General features: G+C 45.1%; 5 protein-coding genes and 2 long non-coding RNA genes across 9 annotated transcripts in view; 3 read left to right on the top strand and 4 right to left on the bottom strand.

Annotated features, from left to right (window-relative positions):
* Window positions 1-365: 365 nt before the first annotated feature.
* Window positions 366-5,604, top strand: LOC120903608 (protein timeless homolog). The gene is made up of 15 exons (XM_040313138.1): window positions 366-919; window positions 986-1,773; window positions 1,838-1,961; window positions 2,026-2,189; window positions 2,253-2,406; window positions 2,473-2,603; window positions 2,721-2,801; window positions 2,878-2,978; window positions 3,051-3,122; window positions 3,187-3,238; window positions 3,308-3,449; window positions 3,508-3,737; window positions 3,801-3,898; window positions 3,969-4,669; window positions 4,731-5,604. The coding sequence occupies exons 1-15, from the start codon at window positions 494-496 to the stop codon at window positions 5,466-5,468; spliced, it is 4,002 nt and encodes a 1,333-aa protein (XP_040169072.1). The 5' UTR covers window positions 366-493; the 3' UTR covers window positions 5,469-5,604.
* LOC120903609 lies at window positions 2,509-3,586 on the bottom strand. Its single transcript, XR_005739620.1, has 4 exons — window positions 3,502-3,586; window positions 2,869-3,133; window positions 2,680-2,765; window positions 2,509-2,587 (listed from the first exon to the last, which is right to left on the bottom strand). It is a non-coding gene; the product is annotated as an uncharacterized LOC120903609 (long non-coding RNA).
* A 197-nt stretch (window positions 5,605-5,801) lies between the features above and the next one.
* LOC120904228 (sperm-associated antigen 1) lies at window positions 5,802-7,420 on the top strand. The gene is made up of 3 exons (XM_040314056.1): window positions 5,802-6,601; window positions 6,754-6,881; window positions 6,954-7,420. Exons 1-3 carry the CDS (start codon window positions 5,857-5,859, stop codon window positions 7,299-7,301), a joined length of 1,221 nt encoding a protein of 406 aa, XP_040169990.1. The 5' UTR covers window positions 5,802-5,856; the 3' UTR covers window positions 7,302-7,420.
* Window positions 7,421-7,440: 20 nt separating this feature from the next.
* LOC120901144 (fatty acyl-CoA reductase wat-like) lies at window positions 7,441-9,260 on the bottom strand. The gene is made up of 6 exons (XM_040308852.1): window positions 9,027-9,260; window positions 8,819-8,956; window positions 8,170-8,741; window positions 7,972-8,109; window positions 7,773-7,889; window positions 7,441-7,702 (listed from the first exon to the last, which is right to left on the bottom strand). Exons 1-6 carry the CDS (start codon window positions 9,258-9,260, stop codon window positions 7,441-7,443), a joined length of 1,461 nt encoding a protein of 486 aa, XP_040164786.1.
* Window positions 9,261-14,606: 5,346 nt separating this feature from the next.
* On the bottom strand, window positions 14,607-19,256 carry LOC120904159. Its single transcript, XR_005739709.1, has 2 exons — window positions 19,111-19,256; window positions 14,607-16,482 (listed from the first exon to the last, which is right to left on the bottom strand). It is a non-coding gene; the product is annotated as an uncharacterized LOC120904159 (long non-coding RNA).
* Window positions 19,257-20,103: 847 nt separating this feature from the next.
* LOC120903473 (protein O-mannosyltransferase 1) lies at window positions 20,104-23,516 on the bottom strand. The gene is made up of 4 exons (XM_040312917.1): window positions 22,930-23,516; window positions 22,696-22,861; window positions 22,003-22,138; window positions 20,104-21,931 (listed from the first exon to the last, which is right to left on the bottom strand). The coding sequence occupies exons 1-4, from the start codon at window positions 23,274-23,276 to the stop codon at window positions 20,187-20,189; spliced, it is 2,394 nt and encodes a 797-aa protein (XP_040168851.1). The 5' UTR covers window positions 23,277-23,516; the 3' UTR covers window positions 20,104-20,186.
* A 1,019-nt stretch (window positions 23,517-24,535) lies between these two features.
* LOC120900158 (ral guanine nucleotide dissociation stimulator-like 1) overlaps window positions 24,536-25,356 on the top strand; it is a 35,940-nt gene continuing 35,119 nt past the window's right edge. The window contains exon 1 of one of the 3 annotated variants that reach the window (XM_040306800.1): window positions 24,536-24,830. The gene's annotated coding sequence lies outside the window, so the exon portion shown is untranslated. Of the gene's footprint in view, window positions 25,079-25,356 lie in introns of all 3 variants that reach the window. The other 2 variants (XM_040306801.1, XM_040306799.1) reach the window with 2 other exon arrangements.

The following is a 25,356-nucleotide window of genomic DNA, read 5'->3' as shown; positions in this document are numbered from 1 at the left end:
GGATTTGACATGTTCGATTTGATAACCAACAAATTCGCCAACCAACAAAGACGGGTAAATTTATAGCCATTTTATAGCCATAATAACCGAGCTATAATAACGCTGACAATACCAGAAACATAAGAAGAATAACAACTACAAGATAAGGAATAAAATGTAAGTGAAAAAGAAGTAAAATATGTAAAAGAAGAATTGGAAGAGAAATGATAAATTAAAGAAGAAAGAGTACAGAAGAAAAATAACGTGTTATTATTTCGCGCATTGTTGGCGTATATATCTCGCGGTAGGTGTATACGTACCGTAATGTTCTTTTTCCTGCTGTCACAACTGTCAAACGCTCCGCTAGCTCGTCAAACGTCAGTGCCGGATGAAAAACCCGCGCATTTCAAACAAAACTCGACCCAACTTGCGATTGTGCAGTGCAGTGCGTGTGTTGATTGTTTGTGTTTATGTACATTTAGCGTGAAAATTCGCTTTTATTCACTCTCCCGCGATGAGTGCTTACTTTGCGGACATCGATGCCGTCTGCTCCTCGCTCGGCTGGATGGACGGCGAGGTGTACAAGATGGATCCGGAAGCGGTACAGGGGCTGAAGCACCTGATCTGGATTCTGAAGCAGGACCGCCCGGCGCACGAATGCCGTCGCTACATCGGCGGCAAGCGTATCGTGCAGACCGATCTGATACCGATGGTCATCAGCAACTTCGACAAGCCGGACGTGGTCGATGTGTTGCTCCGGCTGCTGGTGAATCTATCCTTTCCCACGCTGCTGCTGTACAACGGCAACTATCCCAAGGATGCGGCCGAGCAGCGGAAGTTCATCCGGCTGATGGAGATCTGCGAGGAGTACAAGGAAGCGTTCTCGCTGAAAAGTTTCTGGTCGGTGTTGGGCGATCGGCTCGAGAAGATTCTACACACGGTATGATTAGTGTTGTCGTGGATGAATGGTGTTCTTGTTCTTACGGTTTGTTTCTCCTCTTTCCAGGATTGGGCCTTGCGCAGCGAAGCGGACGGTCTCATCATCGAACGTATTCTCGTGCTGATCCGGAACGTACTGCAGGTACCGGCGAACGTGGAAAGAGAGAAGCGTTTCGACAACGATGCCAGCCAGCACGACTGTTTGCTGTGGGCGCTGCACCAGGCTGGCATTTTGGACATCATACTATACATACTCGGTTCGCCGCACGAAAACCGATTCCTCATACACACGCTCGAAATCCTGAGCCTTGCCTACCGGGAACAGTCGGCCGTCCATCTGGCGGATGCAACGCTGCAGCGTACGAACACCGAGAAGAAGACGGACGAGCTGCTGCTGATAAAGGCGCGTCAACCGACGGCAGCAGCAGCAACAGCAACGACACCAGCAGCCTTGGGGAAACCGCCCGCTGGGCGTCATTCGCGGTTTCGTGGCACGTACACGTTCAACAATGTGAAATCCATCTCGGACAGTGATGCCGTTTGCCACCAGTCGTTGGGCAAGATAATGCGCATGGACTTTAGCTCGGAAAAGCATCGCCAGAAGGTGTCGTTCCGGAACGCGAAGGAAACGGAAACGTTCGAACGGAAGAGCATATTTTCGGTGCGCTTGTTTTTGCGCGAGTACTGCATGGAGATTCTGCGCGTGTACAACAATATGGTGCGCCAGGCACGGCGCTACCTGAGCCAGCACGGGACGTCGGTTTCGGAGTTTCATGACGATTCGTACCTGCTGTGGGCCATACGGTTCTTTCTCGAGTTTAACCGGCACAGTGGGTTTAAAATCGAACTAGTGAGGTATGGTTGGTAGGGTTGCTTTCTGTGATAATGTTTTAGTAACACGTGATACTTCATTTTCCAGTGAATCTTTAAACATCGACACGTTTCATTGGACGGTAACACGCATGGACACGTACACCGAGAACATCACTACGGATAAAACACGCAAAGCGGTCTGGGCAAGGCGTTTGCATCTAACTATACAGGTAAATTCCGAGCAACGTTAAAGAAAGATGTATTATTTGTATGTTTTTCGTGTTTCATCGTCAGACTTACCGGGAGCTACTAAACAATATGCATGCGCTGGAAAAGATTAAGGATACAGTGGCTTCCGAGCTTCTCTCGGTACTGCAGAACAACATCTTCTACGTCGTAGAGTATCGTGAAACGACCCTTCACCTGTTGACGAGTTTCAAGGAAGCATTACATACAAAGTGAGTGTTAAAGGACTGAATGAGCGATTAGTTTGCTTATTTGTTTTTTTCCATATGCTTTAGAGCTTATCTAAGAGATGTCATCGAAGTGGCGCATCTGTTCTTTAGCATGTTGCAGCGATTCTGTAAGGGCACGGTGCGCGTACAGGAGCGGGTGAAAGCAAAGCGCAAGAAGGCTAAAAAGCAACCCCGTAAGAAAACAACCGAAGAGGAAGAGGTAATTCAACATTGTCCTTTTTCCCCAAAATTCAATTCATTATTTCGTTAATATTCCAATTTCCAGGAAAATATCGAAAATCGCTGGCTGCAGGAAGCACCTACCATTGCCTCGTTGCTGGAAAATGGTGAACTTAAGCAGCAGGAGCTACCCACGCCGTTCGATTCGGCCTCTTCCGTTCCTGTTGAGGAGCAAAAGTAATAAATATATTTAAATATATTTCTTTTCCCTTAGACCATCATGAAATGCCTTCTAACATTCTTCCCCTCTTACTTATTTACTCTTCCCTTTCTTACTTCTTCTCCATCCTCCAGAGGAGATTGTTTGAAGAGTATCCATTCGTTGCTGAGGAAAAAGAACTACGAACAGGCAATCAAAATGTTGTATGCTGCAAGGTACGCTCTTAAATATTCTATTCCTTTCTTGCACAATGGTTTAATGTTGTTAATATTTAAAACTCACCCTCCACAGATCGGTTTGGACGACGAGCAGCTGCTTTGGCAGCGAGACTGCCACCCCGGATGAGGATCTGATCACGCTTCAAGACATTTTCGCCGCCAATTTGTCTTCTGGTAAAGGCTTTTCGCTCCGTAATCGATTGCAATAGTGTTGAGTAATGGTTTTTGTTTTTTTCCTTTTTCTAGCGACTGATGCGGACGATAATGATGGTGAGGTGCAAGAAGATTCAGAAGAAGAAGATGAACTGGAGGAGGAAGGTAAGCAGTGTCTGGAAGAATTTGGTTCTGAAATATTTATATATTCCTATTGTGTACGTTACAGAAATCGTTAAGCATGAGGAAAAGGATTTTAAATTTGAAGAATTTTCCAAACGGTATGTAGCGATGAACCTTCTTCCTTAATTTATGTTCCTTAAATTCAATTAAAATCCTATTTCATACAGCCTAGTAGACCATCGCGTGGTTTATGCCTGTACGACGGTGCTAACGGATTGGGAAAAGATCAAGACCACATGTCTGAAGGCAGCCGTGACACTGCTTTACCGCATTTGTGTCGAGCATAAGATGCCCTCAATGCTGTTTCAGGTGAGGAAATGCTTTCTTAATTGTCGAAGTGCTATATCTAATGCTATTTTACCTTCAGGTGTCACTTTTACGCATATTTCAAGCTGTACTGAACGCGATCGAGGATGAGCATTCGCGCGAACTTCGCCGGCTTGCGATTTACACCGTGCGTCAGCTGCAGCAGAAGGTGCTGACTGGGGCCGAGGATGATGGTGGACTGCTGTTTGCCGAGCTGCTGTTTGCCAAAACGTCGCGAATTGCGTGCGCACTGGAAATAGGCTACGATGAGGTGTTCAACGACAATGGAAGGTATGTACCAATCGATGAACGTTTTGAGTTAAATTTTACGATGCGTTTTGGATACGATTTCAGGAAAAGCACAGCCTCCCAAAAAGCATGGACCGAAGAGCAGGAACAAGAGCTGCATCGCTTGTTTATGGAAAATCAAGAAAATCCACAAACAGATCAGGGTAGGCAATTCTCTCCCCTTTGTTTACTTTCCTTACCGGACTTGGATTGATTGTTGTGCTCTGTTTTTAGACGTTATCGACTGGCTGCTTGAAAATCTGATCGATCAAACGCGCACCCGGCGTGGCGTGATGAAAAAGCTGAAGGAGATGGGCCTTACCTTTAAGGCGCCGACCAAAAAGAGCAACGCAAACCGGCAGCAAAAGGCTAACGCTTGGACGGCCGACGAAGACGGCAAGCTCGGTGTGCTGTACGAGGAGCTGCGGCTGGACAAAAACCCGCTCAAGAGCATTGCTGAAGCGTTCGACAAGAAGTTTACCCGTCCGGCCATCGCTCGGCGCATGGTTTACCTGGGATTGATTGCGGACGTGGCCGAAATAATGCCATCGAAGCGGCGTGCCAACAAGGAACGGCGAGCGAGCGGTAGCGATGGTTCGTCGCAGGACGACGAAAGGAATAGCAATTCCTCCGATGAAGAGGAGGAAGAGGAGAAGGAGGAGGAATTCAATCAAAGCATCAACAAGCAGCTGAATGAGCCGCTCGTGAAGAAAAACCTGAAAACACTCCGTGGCGACGATATGAAGCAAGCCGTACGGTGGATCGTCGAATGCTTCGAAGAGGTTCGCAGTCTGTACGAAGACTCGGATCCATCGGAAGACACCGAGGGAGGGGTTCCGATGATTCCGATTGCACCGTACCAAACCGCTGCCCTGAAGAAACCGGAATTCAAGCGTTTGCTACGGTCGCTTGGTGTGATGGACACTGGCCGACAGGTGAGAATGAAGGGAATCTCTGACATAATAGGTTTTTACAACATGATCTCTTTCTTTCCAGTTCGTCTACCATCGGATACCGTTTCAACTGACGCCGGAAGAGTTGAAAAAGCGCATGGAAATATTAACTGCTTTCTGTGAAGCACCGACAGCAGCGGATGAAGACGAGGAAGTGGGAGATCGAAGCGTTGTTTCGCCTTCAGCTGCTTCAGAAGATGAAATGGATAAAAACAATCACTACGAAGAGGAACGGCGATCGATGTCACCGCTGATCGTGTCGGAAGATGATCATGCAGATGAAGATCGTCCGGCAAACCCGACAGCTGCAACCTCCAAACGGAACCGATCAGATTCGTCCGATGCAACGTCGGAAGTGTCGCTAGTACAGCGGCGCAAAAAGAACAAGCGCGTAAAGTCACAGAGCACAGCTAGGTCTTCAAAGCAGCGAACGTCTGCTTCGCAGCTCGCTGAGTCGGACGATGAGGTGAAAATAATATCGCCAAAGCAAACGCGGCTTGTTATTTCGGATGATGAATCGGACATGGAGACTACCTCTAAGCAAGCAACCGGCGGTGTATCCTCGCAGGGGGACGATATGGGGGAAACAATAGCACCAAAGCAAACACGGCTTGTAATCTCGGACGATGACTCGGAGACGGAAGCTTCCCCCAAGCAACAAACAACTGGTGGCGCATCCTCCGCGTCGGAGCTACTCGCAGAAGGGCAGAGCCCAGAAAATCGAACGAAATCTCAGAAAGTGCGTCGACGAGCAGCCGTTATCAGTAGCGATGAGGAGTGAGGAAGGGGAGTAGTACAGTGCGTATCAAACACTAACATTAGTTATTATTTTTTACATAATTTTGATGTCGTAAAATGTGCTTCAAGTTTAATGTAGGTGAATAAAGTATAAACTTCTACCCAAAAGGATTATTTTATTTTTAATGTGTTTTACATAGTTTATTATGTGTGAAAAAATAAAAATAATAATCGTTTCGAATGTGTATGGCCTTGATATCGACCAAACAATAACGAAGGAACCACGCGTTTGTTCCAAACAAACACGTACACCAATGCTATAAGTTGCCATGGCAACGGCTTACATTGCATATCAGCTGCCCCCGTACGTTCTCGGGCCGTTCCTCCGTGTTCGCACGCTCAGTTTAGTTCAAACGTTCAAACGCACCAGAATGTCGAACAAACCGGCAAGACTGTTGCAGAAGTACGACCTGCTATTGGAACATCTGGACTTTGAGTACATTCGCCAATGCACCAACGGGCGGGAGGTGGAAAATATCGTAAAAGTGTTGCGCTCCGGTGAGGAAGGCTACTTCCCTCAGCTTACCGCATTTGCCGAGGAACGTCTGAAATCGCTTCGTCCCGAGAGCAGGTTGCTTCGAAAGGAGCAACCACTAGCGACAAAGCACACGCTGCCGGAGGAGCAATGGCGGGAAATCTCCAACAACCTGCACGACTGGGAGTACAGGATGAAAACGCTGACGGATGAGTTACGCTCGGCACAGGTCGAGTCGGATGATACTACCGTACCAAGGATTAGAGGGACGTTTGACCCCTTCGCTAAGGAGGGGGAACCGGAAAAGGTACCTCAATCGAAGGTGATTAAGTACTGTGATTACGACAAGTGGGACAAGTTCGATGCCGACACGGAAATGCTCAAGATCGATCTGGACGAGGAGCGGCACCGTGAGATGGTACGGCTAAACAACCAGAAAAACAGCGAGCACCCGAAAATTGTTGAGCTTCCGCCGGAGGTGAAGCTGTCACAGCAGGAAAAGCAGGTGATTGCGGGAAAGCTGCGAGAGAAGGGGAACGATTACTTCCGCGCCAAGGAGTTTAAGGAAGCGGTTGAGGAGTACGGCAAGAGTTTGGATTTGTTTCCGAGCGCAGCTTGCTTCAATAATAGAGCGATGGCAAGTAAGTGAGACTTACGTTTGTATTTTTGTCTTATTACCCGTTTAGGTTTATCCCTGAGAGTGCCTTAACTTTGAAGTAGTGTTAGTTTGTACTGTAGTAAGTGTCGTACAACATCCTTGATGTTTATAATCGCTTGTCTGGTTTTATTTTAGATATTAAATTGCAACGCTACGATCAGGCAATTGCTGACTGCAACCAATGTTTGGCTTTCGAGCCGCAGAATGTTAAGGCACTTCTAAGAAAAGCGCAAGCATTAACTTCCACCGACAAACGAAGCGAGGTACTTGGGCTTGATTCTTCTCGACCAATGTTTTTTTTTGTCCTTTAAATCTTACATTTTTATACATCCTAGGCTTACAAGGTATACTGTGATGTCCTCCGTATAGAACCAACGAATGCAGTCGCACAGACCAGCACATCTGCTTTGCGTCGTCAACTACCCGATCTACCGCCACCGAATGCTGTTCGTCTGACGATCGAAGAGGTGGGCAATGATGTACCGGAAATTGACTTCCGGGAGCTGATCCGCCCGAAGAAGGTTATCAAGGACAAGCTGCCGGATGCGATCAAACAGCTGAAGAAGGATACAGTCAGCTTGATACAACAGCAGGCACAGGCGCAAACCAAACAGGAGCCGGAAGAGATGACACTGTTCCCCAAACCACCTCCAAGACGGACTCCACTGATAGAGGAATTGTAGCTTCATAGCTTTAATAATGTGCTTCCGGGGTGGAAGGTAACAAAATCTTGTGTAGCGTCCTGCGGAATGCTTTAAAATGCTTAATTCAAAAGCTAATAAAGTAGATCTCCCACTGTTAATGCTGTTGGTGGCATTTTCCTCAGCAGCAAGGCTTTGGACTACAAGCACGATGTCTTGCTAGGCAATGTCGGTTCAGTGCATCGGCAACACCTTTCACAAAATGGTGAAAGTAATACTTCCAGTCGAGCGTTTCCACGTCGAAGGGTAGAAGTCGCTTTTCGTCCTCCGACAGTCGATCCCACAACTGGCGGATGTTGTCATTCTCCGTAGTCCACGAGTTGCAGCGGAAGTAGCTGGTAGAATCTTCCAGCGCTACCACTCGTTTGATAAGGTCGTAGTTTCTGAAATGGAAGCAGAATAGAGGATTACGGTTAAAGAAGACGAAGGACAAGAGGAGCTGTTCGTTCTTACTTTGCCTTTTTGCCTGTTAGCTTGTTGAAGGTGTCCGAAACGTAGGCCTGAATTAGCAGCCAATTTATAAACAGCTGTCTCATGAAGAGGGATGATGTCACGTGGATGGTGTAACGTCTACAAATGCAGAGATTGCAAAAAATCGACTCAATGACATAATAGTGCGAAGGAACTTGATAGAAAGAGTTTGTTCACTCACCCAAATATCCTGCCCAAGGTGGAATCAATTCCAAGCGCAAGCAACGCTCCAATATCTCGATTGCGGACTACATTGTCCCGAAACGCATAGTTGTACACTGGCACAACCTTGCTCATGGTAGACTCCTGCATCCGCTTCCTAGAAAACCAGCATCGATCAATGTTCGATTCTGCGTCTACAATTGTCACCCGGTCTTACCGCTGTCCATTCTCCCATCCAACAGCCAGCAGCGCATTGACACAGTAGTCCACCGGAACCATGTGCACTGCAGCATCATCCGCACCGTAGCACCAGTACACTTGGCCACGTATAACGGGTACTACCATACCCGCCGGTCCATTAAAGTTGTTTACCCACCCGGGCGTTGGTTCATTGTACGCGGAAGAAACGATCGGTGGCCGGAAGATGGCGATCGGTAAGCCACTGAACTGCTGCTGTATCATCACCTCAGCACAGCGCTTGCTGAACGTGTAGCTGTTGGGCATCGGACCAAGGATGATCGGTTTCAGCTGATCTTTTTCCTTCGGCGTTAGATGGCGAAAGAGGGCCAGAATGTTTTCAAACCCACCGAACGGTAGCTCCTCGTAGATGCGTTCTTCGATGTGCGATCGGTGACAGTTGGAGTAGAATGTGGATACGTGTACGATCGAGCGGATGTGGGGAAGCTGCTGAGCTAGCAGAAACAACTTGCGCGACGACAGCACATTCGTGTCGAGAGCCGTTTCGATGTCTTCGTTGAACTTGACCGATGCCATCACATTAAACACAATCTTGTGAAGAAAAAGTGAGCAGTGTGTAGATAAATTCAGTTAACAATTCTAGAAGATTGCACGATCACACCACTAACCTCCACTTGGGCCGCCAGCAAACGCTGGTGATCGGACGAAGAGATAACCTGATCCGATTGGAAGTTTACCTCGATCGGGATCACTTTCGCGAACAGAGGCTTCCCGTTGTGTGGGGAAGATTTGATTGCGTCGAATATCTGGCAAACGATTAAAAGATCAAGTTGAAATCACAATTTCAAAGCGCGTACTACATAACACTACACTAACCACATCTTCGAACACCTCATCCAATCGCTCATCGACCGTTTTGTTGCACTTTTCCCTGACAAGCAAAAACACTGTCTTCACCCCGAAACAGCGTAACAACTTCTCCAGCAACACTTTGCCAATGAACCCGGTGCCGCCGGTGATCAGGATGGTAGCGTCGCGATAAAACTCTTGCACACAGTTCATCCTTTCACCACTGGTTAGCACTTCCTGCAGGGCACTTAAATCACCCATCTCTCAGTACCAGTTCGAGGTAGGATCCTCTCGCGAGTACCGTTCACAAGCGAATGAAAGTTCTTGTGCCAGCGAACGGTGCTTTTATTGTTCTCTGAGTCATCTTTGAACACGCACATCTACTTCATTCCAAATCCCCCAAGAGTTAAGTTTATTTACATTGTTTTTTTTTTTTGTTTTGGCGGAATTGTAGAAATGCGTTTTTTTGCTTCTTCGTCGTTTGTGTTGTTCCTGCTCCATCGCATGGACTTTGCGCTACCTAAACCGATCCTCCCTGAAGATCAGTAGCACTTGGGCAGTATCATACCTCATTGGGTATGATTTTTTTAGGTTTGGCGTACGAAGAATCACGTGGACGGTGGTTGATTAGTACCAATCACGCTAGAAGCATGACGCATGCAGCACGAAAGCGGCTAGAGCCTCTCCGAATCATGCCGAGCACTTCAGCGCCATTTGCCGGTAAACTGATCTTCGACAACTTACTTGGCCAACGATGAGCTGAATCTCACACTACGACCACCGCCACATGGGGGTAAGTGTTTACAAGCCAACGATCAACGCAGCCACTAGAGACTCATGCCAACACAAACAAACCTCTCCGGTGGAGGAGGGCGCATACCACTGGTCTGAAGTCAGAGGGCAATGTTTTTGGGGGCTTTTTTTGTTTTTTGTTTTTTTGTTTTCATCAGCTCCATCACTGTCAGCAGCAAATCCGGCCCCACATCACATACCGGAAAGTCAAGTGACCGTTGAAGCATTCTTCGGCACAGTGTCAACGATTCTTTGGTTCGTTTCATACACTTCACCTTGAAGATCGCGTAACTTCCAGCCGATCCGTGGTTTCCCATGTGGTTCTTGGTTCCCATTGGGGCCCTTTTGTTTCTATTTGAGCAGCTGAGAGTGCGTCCTGCTTCCAAATTTCAGTCTATTCCTAAAATGTGGTTGGATTAACAATCCGCTACACAATGAGAGTGACTACCCTCTATGTCTCTTTTGTGATACTGCCTAAAATGCTCCTCACAATCACGTTCTTCTTGAGATTGTTTAGTTGATACTGGTAACTCGTCAACTACCCAAAAGCGTTCTATCTGTTTGGCCAAATAGTACTCATCGCTGACAGTCCACACGCTAGCTTCAGGTATATTACATCGAGGGATGCACTGTATTTTACCCATGGTGATCCAACCAAAGACAGTTTTGACTAAAGCTGGTAGTGGTCCTTTGGCCTTTCTAATATAAGGTCGGTTTCCTTCGACTGACAAAAAATCGACAAAAAATTCCGATCTCAATAGCAATTCTATGTCTTGCATTTTATCAAAAATAAAATTGGCAAACTCGAAATCTCTAGGTAAGTTGGTTCTTATTGCTGTTACGTCTACAATTGGTTGATATCCAGTGATCCTCGGCATCAACACAAAATCCATCTGCTGCATCCATCTCCACTTATCGAGCAGCAATTGATGTGGATACGGATCTCGAGGTAGAAACATTCCGCCTACCAACACCAAACAGCCGTACGCTATTTATGTTTTTCGCCAAACCAAGTCGTTCACAGAGGGCTTCTGTCATCAAATTGAGTTGTGCACCATTATCTAATAGGGCTTTCACAAAAAATCCATTGCCCGTTTACTGATTTAACCTTTATAATTGCCGTAGATAGCAACACTTGATTCGCTTTTGCTACCGGAATACTAATAGCCGTCAAATTGGTTACCTCGTGATGTCTATCGAAACGTCGACCTTGTGGCTGAACGCTCTGTTCCAGCTTTAAATTACCATGCATTAAAGTATGATGCTTACCAGAACAATGAGTGCACCTGAATCTCGACTGAATCTCGATCAATTAAAACAAAACTAAATAACAATTTACTGAATGTGTAAAACTATTCTTCTACTAAAATATAAACGCTTAACTTAAGTAGCCCGCTATACAGTTCCTTTTTCATTAATAGGTTAAGGCATTTTGTTGTTTTTGTTTTTACTAAAATTAATCATTTTTCCCTTTTTATACTTCTAAATAAAGAAGTAAATCAGAAATATGTTGCAAAGCATATGAAATATTGATGCAAAATCAAAAAGCTTACAAGTTTAATTGGCTTTTTTAAATTTCGTATGGATTAAATTACACTTACTTACTTACTTATCCGGCGCTACAACCGCTTTGCGGTCTTGGCCTGCCTCAGGAGTGTCCGAAATTGCTCACAGTCCTTCATCTGCCAGTCCGTTATCCCGGCCTTAATTGCGAACGCCTCTACTCCATCTTGCCACCTCAATTTGGGCCTACCACGCCTCCTCTGTCCTTGTGGACGGCCTAAAAAAACTCAACGGGCTTTATACGCTGTACGACAGTGAGGTCGCCGTACATCTCGTATAGCTCGTCATTATAGCGGCTCCTTCATTGTCCTTCCACACATACGGGGCCAAGTATCCTTCTGAGCATCTTCCTCTCGAACGCGGCTAAGAGGGTTTCGTCAGATTTGGACAGTGTCCATGTCTCAGAGGCGTATGTGAGTACTGGTACTATATAGGTACTATATATTCCCAGCTTCGTCCGTCGCGTCAGGTTCTTTGAGGTGAACAGATTTTTCAGGCTCCGGTAGAATGACCGGTTGGCATCCAGCATCCTCGCGCAACTCAGCTTCCATACTGTTGTCGTTGCTGACCTTTGACCTAAGATGGGTGAATTGTGGGACGACTTCAAAAGTGCGTTCACCTATCTGCACGTCACGCCTACGTAGATTCTGATTGTTTGTTGGTAGGCCCGCTGATGTTGCCACCATTAGTTTGGTCTTTGCCTCGTTTATCTGCAATCCGAGGCTCTCTGCCGCCTGCTCGATCCCTTGGTAGGCTTCTGCTACACAGGAGAGCCGCAGACCAATGATGTCTATATCATCAGCATATGCCAGGATCTGGGTTGACTTATAGAAGATGGTTCCCGTAGTCTCCACCCTCGAGTCGCGGATGGCCCTCTCTAGCGCCAAGTTGAATAGGAGACAGGCAAGCCCGTCCCCCTGGCGCAGACCCTTGGTGGTAGCAAAAGGTCCTGAGAGTTTTCCATCCACCCTCACCTGGCATGTGACGTTGGTCATAGTCATTCTAACTAGCCTTTTCAGTTTGGCCGGGATTCCAAAAGAGCTCATAGCGTCATACAGTTTTATCCTGGCTATACTATCATATGCGGCTTTGAAGTCAATGAAGAGATGGTATGTGTCGTGTCTGTATTCAGTCATCTTCTCCAAGATCTGCCGCATGGTGAAGATCTGATCAGTGGTTGATTTTCCGTTTCGGAATCCTCTTTGATAGTTTGCTACTATCTCTTCGACGTGCGGGACAAGGCGATCCTGAAGGATCAGGGAGAATGTTTTATAGGCGGTATTCAACACCGTAATACCCCTGTAGTTGTTGCAGTCCAACCTGTCTCCCTTCTTGTATACGGGGTAGATGATGTCGAGATTCCAATCACAAGGCATCGATTCGCTATCCCACACCTCAGTAACAATTTGATGAATCTCGTTTTCTAGTCGTGCACCTCCATTCTTGACCAGTTCGGCCGCAATTCCGTCGGTTCCGGGTGCCTTGTTATTTTTCAGCCGACGGATAGCCTTTCGTGTTTCTTCTATGCTAGGTGGCAGTAGCATGACACTATCTGCTAGTGGCGCTTCTAGCTGTTCGTTTAACTGGTCGTTGAGTAATTCATCAAAGTACTGAGCCCACCGCGAGAGGACCTCTGGCTGGTTACTAACCAGATCTCCATCCTTGTTGCGACAGCAGGTAACCTTAGGTACAACGTTGTTTCGGTGACCTGCTATCGCTTGGTAAAACTTTCGTGTCGGTCCGTACGCCTCTCCCCAAACGACCAAAACGCGATGAAAGGGTAAAACTATGGACCTGAGATGGGGTCCTATCTCAGTACCCATACTGGTACCCAAAGGCAGACCATTTTGGACTTATTTTTTGAGAGAGAGCAAAAAAAGCTGATGCTCCTCCTTCTCTCCCACTTCTCTCTCGAATTTCATTTGTATGAGTTCTAGGAGAAGAGAAAAGGGAGGAGATGTAGCAAGTGAATTGAATATAATTGTTTAAAGATGAGGAGAGGGGGGCGGGACACATTCACCATCACCATCACACCACCGCCAATATGGAGCATTTGATATTTGCCGGTGGTTTTTGAGGTATCGGCGTTCTGTGTGGACCACGGATGCTAAATGAAAATGTTGTGTATATTTTCGTACAGTATCTCATTGTCACGGAACCTTAAAAATGTTACTGCGCGGTTGAATCAGGAATCGCGCATCGAATCGATGGAAGAAGGGAGTACGAACGAGGCAGCGGTGGATCTAACGGTAGGAGGACTAGGCGGTCGCCTGGGGCCCCGCCGATTTAGGGGCCCCGTAGATCGCCATTCTATAGTATGCCGTATGGACAGAGTACTAGCGACAAGGGCCCCCGGAAGGATGGCCGATGGGGCCCCGAGGTTGGCGAATCATTTGCACCCCCCGTCAGCAAAAATTTTAGAGTTTGCGACAGATGATTTGTGAAGGATTTGATTTGCGAAGGGGGCCCCGCTGAATCAATCAACCCCCCGTCAGCAAAAATTGAAGAGTTTGCGACTGATGATCGAAGGCCCGACGGCTCCCCCAACATTTACCATTTACTGAGGGCCTCAACTCGTAGTTCCACCTAGGGCCCCCGATACCCTTGATCCGCCACTGGCTGTAAGCATGTGTGCGTGAATGTGCAGCGTTTTTCTCTGTGCTTTCTCTTCTAACCCCTCGTTCCAGTGGCGGATCAAGGGTATCGGGGGCCCTAGGCGGAACGACGAGATGAGGCCCTCAGTAAAAGGTAAATGTTGTTGTGGGGGGGGGTAGCCGTCGGGGCCCTCTTCGATCATCAGTCGCAAACTCTTCAATTTTTGCTGACGGGGGTGGGGGGTGCAATTGATTCAGCGGGGCCCCCTTCGCAAATCAAGTCCTTCACAAATCATCTGTCGCAAACTCTAAAATTTTTGCTGACGGGGGGAGGGTTGCAAATGTTTCGCCAACCTCGGGGCCCCATCGGCCATCCTTCCGGGGGCCCTTGTCGCTAGTACTCTGTCCATACGGCATACTATAGAATGGCGATCTACGGGGCCCCTAAATCGGCGGGGCCCCAGGCGACCGCCTAGTCCGCCTACCGTTAGATCCACCGCTGCTTACAGCAGCAGGCAATTCGCGAGAACATGAAATCGGGAGGGTATATTTCAACGCTCGCGAATGAGTGCAAGCAGGTGCAGTATAGAAAATAGATCAAGACAGCCGAGTTTTTGTTCAAGCTAGGTCCAAAATGTCTCATTGGGTTGAAGTTCAGTTAATCTTTATCTAGGCCGGTTGGCCATAAAAAAAAGATTTTTATTTTACACAAACAGGATTACTCCTGACTAAAGCTAAACTATGATCTATATCTGGCTGACTCTAGACTTCGACTGACTAAACCTAACGAGCTAATGTTCTAACGAAGCCGCTGGTTGCTGGCTGCATTGGTCCGTTCTCACGATCGGTCTGCGTGTCGCATTACTTGCGCATGTCGCCGTTGTCCGCTCGTGGCCGGTGTAGCGTTACATCTTCGTCTGCTCGTAGCCGGTGTGGAATGCCAGCTTGCAGTCTGGTTTCTAGCGGGTCGGTCTAACTCCTCCCTTCTTAGATGACTTTGCCCTCAAAGTCTGCCGAGAGCATGGAATGTTGTGGGTTTTTTCACGAAGGTTTCTATGTGGTGGACATCCTGTCGGTTGGTGTTGTTCGTTGGAATGTTGAGGCTTATTTTCGTTCTTCTTATACTGGTAATGAAATATAAAATTGCTATTGTTATCAGAACAATTGTCGTTAGCCCAATTGACCCAAAGATATGAAGTTTCCATGTGAGGGAATTATTAACCAGGCTGATGGTATGTAGTTTCTCTCTGTGCTGCAATGTTATGTTTCGAAGATGTTCAATTGAAGGTTCGTCTCTGATGCCGTCTTCTTTAGCGATGAGGCCAAGAGTTGATATATATGGTTTACCGGTTATCGAAACTTCTGTGCTGGGAAAGAGTTCTCCGTTAATAAAGATATTGCAGTTGTGAAATTGTATGAGATATGATCCATTAAGAATGTGGTTTATATTGCTGCAGTTGGATGAAATTTCGGCAGTGGCATCATTCAATAGAATATTCGCATTGTTAATGTGTTTAACTAATCCCGTTGAATACACCTTTTCGTACATACATTCTGTATGCTCCCCTTGTACGAGTTGTCGTATGCAGCGTGAAGGCTCTTCCAGATCTTTACTTTCGCAAAGCTGGTGGCTGCTCTGATCGATACAGGGCTGCGGTAATTCGAACATATGGGTTAGATTCCGGATTATGTAGTTATGCTTGATTAAGATTCTCTTATCATTTTGTATGATAGAGTCGATATAGTTGTACTCATAAGTTTCATAGGATAGACGTGGAAACTTTAGCATAAATATCACGTGTGTTGAATTCATGGTAACTTGTGCTGTGGCTTGTGTTAACATTTCTTCAACTGATGTATAGTAAATGCCATTTTGTGCCAGAAATTCTGCAACGGTGTTTAAGTCTTCTATTGATAGTAGCTCGCTATTCGGTATCCCATGCTTAGCGGCTAGTATGGCTTCTTGGAGTGTTTTTATATGGGCTTGTAATGCGTCTAGGTTTGTTATCTTAATGATCTGTTGTATCTCAGTTTGATGTTCCCTTTGGATCCTATTCTGAAGGTCGATAACATGATTAGCAATATTGGTTGTTTCTTGGAATCTTCTGCTGAGACCATTATTGATTAATAGCTGCTCGTTGTTTTGTAGGATGAGCGAATTCAGGGTGGTGTTGATTATCGTTAGATCTTCTGCGTCGGGACTGCCAGCTATCCACTTCCAGGCGGTACCTATACTGTTCCATCTTTTCGTTCGAAGTCTACGTGGCCTAATCTTAGAAATTGTGGCGTTAAGTTTTTCGAGCTTCAAATTAATTAAACTTTGCAATGGGGATTTTCCTGTACTGTTTGTGCTATTTTCAAAAACTCTAGAAATTATCTCTTCTAGCTCGGTAAGATCAATTGGATGAATCGTCCTCAAGTATCCGATCCTAATTTTTGCTTGTCCTAACGGAACAATAGCCAATGGGTTGTTTGTTATGTCGAAAATGTTTATGCTAGCTTGTAGAACACCATATAGGGTGAAAAACGCGATTCTGTAATAGAAAATTAATTAAATCATAATTATATCATTAATTTTTTCTTAAATTTATTTTGTGGATTTTTCGATTGTTCGAATCTATTATATACGTTGGATGATTTTCCTTAACTACCACTGTCTTATAACGACTGTCACGCTTATTCATAGTTTTATTTTTTTCATACGCAAATTGATTCGGTTCGTAATCTTGGTACTTATCATCTTTAATCTTTTCATTTTTTTCTTCAAATATTTTTATAATTTTACTCTCAATTTTTTCTTTTAATTTTGATCTATCTCTAAATGAAAGTTCTTCTGATTGCTCTCCAATATATACTTTTCTGGGAGTCTCTTTTGTAAAAGAATGAATAGTATTATTATACTTATACACGGCTTGTTGTATTAAGGTAATTAAGCTCATGTCTGGATTCAAACCTTTTGTACATCTTGCGATTTCTCTGATCGTGGAGTGACAACGTTCCACTTGTCCATTTGACTCTGATCTATTCACTGGTGTCTTAAAAATTGATACACCTAAATTTAGTATGGACTGCTCTATGACGTTCGATACAAATGTACATTCGTTATCAAATATAATTTGTCTAGGCAAATTCCAATCGTATAATAATTGTAGCAGTACTTCCTTAACGTCTGCTATGGATTTTGATTTAATTGGTTTTAATTTCAAATATTTCGAAAATTTGTCCATTGACGAGATGAATAAAAAATTTGCATTATACGCAAATATATCAACATGAACAATTTCTCCTGGATATTTTGGGATTGGTGTTTTAACTGGTATGTATTCAGGGGGTCTTCTTTCGTATTTTTCTACTTTGCAAGTTTCGCAGTTTTTAACATATTGTTCTATCTTGTTTCTCATGGAAGGGAAATAAAATTTTTTTATAGCTTGTAATGAATTTTCCTTAGCGTTTCTATGAGCAAAGTTATGTATTTTACGAATTTCTTCTATCTGTTGTTCTTGATCACAAATGTCTTGAACTTGAGTTTGTGAAAATCTTGCTTTCATGGTTGATATATTGAATAGATTTTTAAAGGTTTCTTGAATGATCCCCATGGTTGGCTCATCAGTGAATATGCCATTTATTATACCAGGTATCATGAATCTCTTAAGTTTGTCTTTTATAAAATCGATTGAAAATTGTGGTTCTATGAAAGTGTGCCTTTTAAACTTAGGAAAGGGGTTTACAAACTCGTAGGAACTAATAGTACCTTTTTGAAAAATTAATTGGTTTCGGAAAACATTAATTGGAGCTTCGGTAGAAGGGATAAAAGAAAGATCATCTTCTTCGGCAGAGTGTTGTGTAGGAGTTAGTGAGTTAATTTGTATGCGTGAAAGAGCATCAGCTACCACGTTGGTTTTTCCAGGTTTGTAACTTAGCTCATAGTTATGTTCCTCTATGAATGCTTTCCATCGCTTTAATTTTGCATTGTTATTTTTTGGTGACATTGCATATGTTAAAGGTTGGTGATCTGTTAATATTATTATTTTTGCACCGTAAATGTAATTACGTAGAGAATGTAAAGCCCAAACTATAGCAAGCATTTCTTTTTCGTTTGTAGCATAATTCTCTTCTGTTTTTGATAGTGTTCTAGATATGAATGTTATTGGTTTTTCAACACCATTAACGTTCTGGGAAGAACAGCTCCGACTGCTTTGTCAGAAGCGTCGGTAGTTAAAATAAAATCATGATCAAAATCGGGGTATGCTAAAACATCATCGGATGATAAAACTTCCTTAAGAGTTTTGAAAGCGCGTTTGGCATCATCATCTAATTTTATCGGAAAATTTTTAGATTGATTTTTTGTAATTTTGCAGTGGCCTTGGCCATCCTCCCCTCTTAAAAGTTTTGTTAAAGGTTTTGCTAAAGCTGCATAATTTTTAACAAATCTTCTGTAATATCCAGACAGTCCTAAAAATGATCTTAGTTCTCGAATAGTTTGAGGTTCGGGGTATTTTAAGATACTTTCTATCTTTTTCTCATTTGGTTTCAAGCCATATTCTGAAACAATGAATCCTAAGAATTCAACTTCTGTTCTTAAAAACTCTGATTTGTCTGGCTGTATTTTAAAATTGGCTTCTCGTAATGTATTCAAAACAATTTCCAAGTTTTTCAGATGTTCGTCGAATGTTTTTCCAAAGACTATTATATCGTCTATGTATACGTGACAAATTTTTCCAATATGTTCTCTAAGAACATCGTCCATGACTCTCTGAAAAATCGAAGGTGCATTTTTCAGACCGAAAGGTAATCTTAAAAATTCGTATTTTCCATTATTGATGGAAAAGGCGGTTTTTTCGATATCTTTTTCTGCTAAACGAATCTGGTGAAATCCCGATGCTAGATCGAGTGTTGTAAAATATTTATTATTTCCTAGATTGGCAAGTACTGTTGAAGTATCGGGAAAGGGATATCTATCGCTTTTAGTTTTCAGGTTTATTTTTCTGTAATCGATCACAAGTCGATATTTTTTTCGTTAGATGCGTCAACCTTTTTGGGAACTATCCACACAGGTGAATTATATGGTGACCTAGATGGTCGAATTATACCATTATTTAATAATTTTTTTATCTGTGTTTCCACTTCCTGTTTGAGGGACAAAGGGTATGGGTATGACTTACAGTAAATTGGTTCCGTATCATTCGTGGCTATGGTTGCTTCTACCTTTGTTGTAAAGGGCAACTTTTCGTCGGGTGGCTGGAATAAATCTTGAAACTTGTTAAGAAATAAATGTAATTTCTCTTTTTCTTGGTGGTTAAGATGTGTGTCTCTTATTTCGATTCTGTTAACTTCATTAATAAATTCATGCTTCACCCTTCTTACGGGGCTGGTTGCTTCGCCTCCTCTGACGGGGTTGGTTTCTGTTGCTCGGGCCTCCGGTGAATTTTTTCCTTCTCGGTGTGTCGGCGTTGTCCCTTTCCTCCGGCAACGAGTTATTAGCTGCTACCGGCTACTTAGGTGCTCATACACACGGCTGCAATCTGCGATCGGGAGATGTTCTAAGCACGGTGTGATTACGCTCTTTCGCGATCACTACTCGTCACTTGATTTTCACTTCACTAGAGGTCCCTATTCGGGCGCCAGTTAATCTTTATCTAGGCCGGTTGGCCATAAAAAAAAGATTTTTATTTTACACAAACAGGATTACTCCTGACTAAAGCTAAACTATGATCTATATCTGGCTGACTCTAGACTTCGACTGACTAAACCTAACGAGCTAATGTTCTAACGAAGCCGCTGGTTGCTGGCTGCATTGGTCCGTTCTCACGATCGGTCTGCGTGTCGCATTACTTGCGCATGTCGCCGTTGTCCGCTCGTGGCCGGTGTAGCGTTACATCTTCGTCTGCTCGTAGCCGGTGTGGAATGCCAGCTTGCAGTCTGGTTTCTAGCGGGTCGGTCTAACTGTTCTCCTATGTTGTGTGGTTATTCTAGTAACTATAGAACCGGTATGAACAAACCGGTTCTAACGCTAACGGTTTAATGCTAACGGTCACCGTTCCCCGATCAACAAATGCAATATGATCTAAACCGAACAGTTCCAATTCCCAAATTTCCCTTCAAAAATCCTTGTTTTGTGATATTTAGTGGGAGAGTTAACATAGACAAAGACACGATCGTTAAAAAGACGGCTAGGGTAACAATATATTTTCGCAACGAAAATGGAGTATTATTAGTACTATAACTGTTGAACAAGAGCCTAAGGCTTGTGGACGATCAAATCCCATGTATCTTTCAGACGCAGCTCCAATACATCGTCTGCCGAAAGAGCGGTAGTTCCATAGCTCAGCACACTATATCGCTGGAAGAAGTACAGCACACCGGAAAACCAGGCTACAACTATTGCCCGGAAGATACCGATCACCAATGTCGACTGCTTCACAAACTTCCTCAACGCCAGCTGACAGTGATCGACGACAAAGCAGAGCAACATCACCTTAAACAGCAGCGCCGGCAGATAGTTGTACAGGAAGAGCGTGCGCTCCATGAAGAAGTACGGCAGATAGTGAATGAGGTATCCTGCAAGGAAAATCTCACCACCCAGTCGGAATCGATCCCACTCAACTGGTTCCAGGTCGTATATCTCACGCCTTCTACGAATCAGATAAAACACCAAGAACGCCACGTACAGCACGATCGCCATCGTAGCCGAGTACCAGATGACAAGGTTGCCGAGCAGATGGACCTGCGCGTTCGAGTCGCCATCGATCCAGTAAGCAATGCCCTTATCCATCAGGGGCCACTCGTGCGGCTCGGACGAGTACATGTGGCTCTCCAGCTTGTCCGCGTGCAGCAACATCTTCAGCTGCAGCTCGGAGAACTTGTTCCAGAACGACAGCTTCGTCGGCTCGGTCGGTATCATCTCGGTGGCGAGCAGTTTGTTCAGCACGTCCTTCTTGTCTTTGTGCTGCGTGTAGCGGTGCTCCTCCACGTTCCAGATCGTGTCGATCGTCTGCTGGCGCCGATCGGCCGCCACCTCAAACTGATTGTAACCCCAGTCTGGGAGCTGTTCGCCGGTGTACTTGAGTGCGGCGGTTGTGTTTACGTGTACCAGCCGCACCTGGGAGGTGATGGCGTGCCACTTGTTCTTGGACTCTTTGCCGTTGAGTAGCTCTACGCGCCACAGCAGGTTGGCTGGCATCGAGATGTTGTAGTCGATGTAGCACGACACTTCCTGGCAGAGTGGGGACATTGGTGAGGCAACGTCGTGCGAGTTTAGCGCACGACTCGTAACACCATGCACCAGCTGTATCACATCCCCGTGCTCGATGTAGTCGGGCTCGTCGTCTACCATCAGGCTGTCCTTGTTTGGGCGCTTCACAATCCACCAGTTGTTGACGTCCTTAAAGCCGTAGCACGTTACCTGCTGCTGGTGGCTCGAGCCGCGACCATCCTTATACTTGATCGGGTAGACGTGCGTGTGCGAGTGCAGCCAGCAGACGCGCCCGTGCGTGTGCTTCAGTGTGATCTGTGAGCCGTGTTGTACGCGCAGTGGCTGTCCCTTCGTGATCGATGCTAAACCACCCTCCAGCGATGCCTGGAAAGCGCTAGTCATGACGTTATCGTGCGGTCCTGCCTTGTACAGTGTGGCGAAGTGCAGATAGAAGCAGCCGATGTACACGGCGAGCGATACGCCCAGTATGAGCAGGGATTTGGTGATCACTTTCAGCAGGATGGAAGCGTTCGAACGGCGACGATCGGGTAGCTCCATCCAGACGTGTCGTCCGATGATGTACATCGCCAGCAGGTAGCTGTAAAAGCCGACAAACTTCACACAAACGGCTGCAGTTAGTGATGCGGACGCAATCGTGCCCAGTGTCCACCAGCGGGCGGAGAATGGGTCGGCTTGGAGGAACTTCAGCACGGTCAGGATGCCGAGCGCCGCGAAGAAAAGTAGCATCGATTCCATCAGAATAAAGCGAGAGTGAGTCAAGAGGGCATTGTCTGGAACGGAAAGGATCATTTGTGAGAAATCTGAACCACAAGATCTTGCTTATTGGCAGCGTTTCAAGTACCTAGAATGATAAGAAGTCCACCAAGAATGCTGACACCTTGACCGAGCTTAACCTGGCGTAAAATCGAGTAGACGATCGGTGCCAGTAGACTTCCACATAATGCCGGAACGAAGCGTAGCGCAAGGATAGGAACGGACTGAAAAGAGATTTATTGAAGATTGAAAAGATGATTAATGGTGTTGCTTAGACCTTGAGATTCTCTCCATTCCTTTCTAATATTCGCACACTTCAAACGATCGTGATCTTTGTCCTGCAAACATTGACACTGACATTTAGCCAATCATCAGAAACGAACGAAAGCAATCATCACTTCGAATGAACTTTCATCCGGGCCTCGATCAAACATTACTGAAACTTTGCTATCCGCACCAAACACAAGCATTGCAAGGTGAGCGAGATTTGTTAAAATCTACTGTAAACAGTATGCACGTAACCCGAGATGCGTCTTCACTTTCATCTTCACTGATTGAAGAAGGTAGGAGGAGCAACAGCATGAGATTAAGCTCCCCACCGCGCCCTTTTTCGATGGAATAGCGAAGGTTATGGTTTTAGCCCGCAAACCAGTTCCACAGACGGACGCGCGCGCGTTGCTCATTTGTGTCGCCATTGTGTGTGCGTTGCGGTGTCGCAAAACTGGTTCTCATAGCTAAGCTTGACGAATTTTCCAATGATTCCACGCCACGTTATGCTTACCGCATCATATTCGCTGCCGATCTTTGGAAACTCGAAGCTTCCACTATATCCGACTGCTCCGGCAGCGCCTGCAATCATCAACTTCCCCAGCGGAGGATGCTGATCGAAGTAGAAGATGTTTTTGAGGTACAGCGATACGAACTTTCCGAAATGTATCTCATCGAAGCTGGAAAACAGATTGCTTTGTTAGGCACACCATCATCGATCTTGTAAGAAAACACATTTCACACTTACACAACGCCCCGCGGGTGTGTGATGCGATAGAACCGAGTCAGGAACGAGAGCAAAAACAGACCCACCGTAGCAGCATTGAACTGCAGGCGAATGGAAATGCTGAAACGATCGTCCACTTCCTCGAAAGCGCCATTCCGTTCGCTGATTGCTTCCGCAGGCGAGCGTTTGATGGGTTCGTCGCTTTTCAGCTTGTGATGTCTTTCGTTCACAGCCGTCTCCATCGAGGACGATCGTTGCTCGTTCACGGTTGCGCTTTCTTCACTAGCTTTCTGTGCCTTTTTCTGTGCCTTACGACTACGCACTGCGGTTGTGGTCGTGTCCGTAGCTTCACTCACTGGTGTTTCCATCGTGTGGAGTGGATTACCCTACGCTACGACGCAAGGGTAGCAAATGCCACGACATTTAAGCACACGAACGGTGAAGCTGCTCGTCTGCTTTACGCAACTGGTTGCTTGTACGTTGAAGTTTTGGTAACTGATGATGATGATGATCTCTGGTGGCTTCTTCAGCTGCTTGAATCTGCTGCCAGCAGCAACAACACAGCACCAACACTGCAACGATCGCGCACGAAAGAAAGTGAATTGCAGTGGGTTCGTTTCGTGGTGGGAGGAACCCGAACGAACACTTCAGATATCTGTCAAACTCAAAAGAAACCGCACAATGGTAAAGGTTATTAATTTTGTTTTTACGCTGTAGAGTGCATTAAATTGCCTTAAAAATAATATCACTCATAAGATATTTAATAGGAGTTAAACATTATTAATGATAAATTGAAATAATACGATAATTAAAGTACTTGGAGCTATAAAATAATTGAAAAAATGTCAAGAAAAATTATTCAAATACAGGTTGAGCATAAATGCTTCCTATAACATGAAAACCAACCCTTAATTCTGTTGCAATGAATTCAACAACTCAAGGTGTAAGCAATATTGCCTACATTCAGGCGTATGATTCGATCTGAAAGTGATATACTGAATGATATAATTTCATAAAATCAACTATATTAAAGCTTTTCATACATTTCACCGTGGAAGTTATGATCTTAAAAATATTTAAAAATAAATTACAGCCTTAAGTCTTTCAAAATAACCCTTTCTTAATTTTTATTTCGATTAGATTAGATAGTATTAAATAGAATCGAGATCAGCTCGGTTATCCGTGCTTCTACCCTTAATCTGTGTACCCCCGGATGAAACGCGATCATCGCTCTAACCAGCAAATCATTTAAAACACACCTACACTTACACACCTGTAGAGGCACGTACACCTGTACAGGGTTCGTTGCTTGATCGAGGATTATAGTCTTTCTTCATTTTAACTTGATTTGTTCCATAAAATCTGCACTAGCTAGAAACAAAAGTATCAGTGTTTATGTCATGAAAATAAATCGAATTATTTACTCACCTCATCATATCCACCTTTAAAAGCATATTTTATGCCTTTAAATAAAAAAAAATACCACATTAAAAACCAGATCTTCAGTTAGCTCCCGAAATCAACCCCTGCGATACCAACACACTTACCCTTTCGGATGGACGTTTGTGTGCGCCTAGAAAGTTCAACTCCCTTGCCAAAGCGACGAACGTCTCTCGCACACAACCCCACGAGACCTGCGGGGATGATGCGTGGTGCCTCCGTACGGCTGCAGGTCCGAGATCATTTGTTTCGTTTCGAGTGTTCGGTTCGCTCGCGTCCGGAGCTACTGCTTCTCGTGCTTCATACGGTGCTGGAAAGGTGTTGTGATTGTCATTGTTTCAAAATATGTGTTCAATGTGTGATCGTGTGCCTTAAAATAGCACAGCACGTAAGTGCATTTCCGATGACGATACTGTGAAAATCTGACTTCAAGCGTGTATAAGTGATTTTGTGAGCAGAAGGAGGATGCAACGGTGCTCAAAGTAAGCAACGATCACGCGCGCCAGATCGCACTGTGTGAGTGTGTGTGTGTTATTTGCAAAGCAAATATGAACGTGAAAATAGTGCGTGGTGTGGATTTTTAATGTATGTTAGCACTTTTCCATTCCTCCCCCTAAACAAAACGCAACCCTCAATCCCTTCAGTAGAGGTTTTTTTTTGTGCGGAAACGTCAACCTTTTGTCGCAGAAATCCACCCCGACCGTTCGTGTGGGTGAGAGACAGAGCGAAGGTGAGCACGATCGCTGATCGGTGTGTGTTGTTGTTTTGTTGCTAGCCGTTCCGATGGTGTTTCTTTACCATCCCCCCCTTTCTATGCTCTGTGTGTGTTGAAGCAGATTTGAAGAATGTGAAATTTGTGAAAGGAATTTCCCTTTTTTAACGTCGGCAGAAAAGCGATTGGCGACGAATATGTTCGCTGGCCGTACGATCGGTGATTTGTGTTGTAAGGGGGAAGGGGATTGGCTGTTTATTTTTTGCCACCACCCTCTCCTTTCTGAAACGAGTGTT

This window comes from Anopheles arabiensis, chromosome 3 (assembly GCF_016920715.1).
Source record: "Anopheles arabiensis isolate DONGOLA chromosome 3, AaraD3, whole genome shotgun sequence".
NCBI lineage: Eukaryota > Metazoa > Arthropoda > Insecta > Diptera > Culicidae > Anopheles > Anopheles arabiensis.
This window is presented reverse-complemented; position numbering and strand designations above follow the sequence as displayed.

Bases quoted from the DNA above. Each gene is read 5' to 3' on its own strand.
- LOC120903608 (XM_040313138.1), top strand. From the start codon at position 494: ATGAGTGCTTACTTTGCGGACATCGATGCCGTCTGCTCCTCGCTCGGC. The intron at 2,604-2,720 runs GTAATAAATATA...TCCATCCTCCAG, and splicing joins GTTCCTGTTGAGGAGCAAAA to AGGAGATTGTTTGAAGAGTA. The intron at 3,450-3,507 runs GTGAGGAAATGC...TTTTACCTTCAG, and splicing joins TGCCCTCAATGCTGTTTCAG to GTGTCACTTTTACGCATATT.
- LOC120904228 (XM_040314056.1), top strand. From the start codon at position 5,857: ATGTCGAACAAACCGGCAAGACTGTTGCAGAAGTACGACCTGCTATTG. The intron at 6,602-6,753 runs GTAAGTGAGACT...GTTTTATTTTAG, and splicing joins CAATAATAGAGCGATGGCAA to ATATTAAATTGCAACGCTAC. The intron at 6,882-6,953 runs GTACTTGGGCTT...TATACATCCTAG, and splicing joins CCACCGACAAACGAAGCGAG to GCTTACAAGGTATACTGTGA.
- LOC120901144 (XM_040308852.1), bottom strand. From the start codon at position 9,260: ATGGGTGATTTAAGTGCCCTGCAGGAAGTGCTAACCAGTGGTGAAAGG. The intron at 8,110-8,169 runs GTAAGACCGGGT...CTGGTTTTCTAG, and splicing joins GGATGGGAGAATGGACAGCG to GAAGCGGATGCAGGAGTCTA. The intron at 7,703-7,772 runs GTAAGAACGAAC...CTTCCATTTCAG, and splicing joins CTAACAGGCAAAAAGGCAAA to AAACTACGACCTTATCAAAC.
- LOC120903473 (XM_040312917.1), bottom strand. From the start codon at position 23,276: ATGGAAACACCAGTGAGTGAAGCTACGGACACGACCACAACCGCAGTG. The intron at 22,862-22,929 runs GTAAGTGTGAAA...TCTGTTTTCCAG, and splicing joins ACACACCCGCGGGGCGTTGT to CTTCGATGAGATACATTTCG. The intron at 21,932-22,002 runs GTACTTGAAACG...TTTCCGTTCCAG, and splicing joins TGGACTTCTTATCATTCTAG to ACAATGCCCTCTTGACTCAC.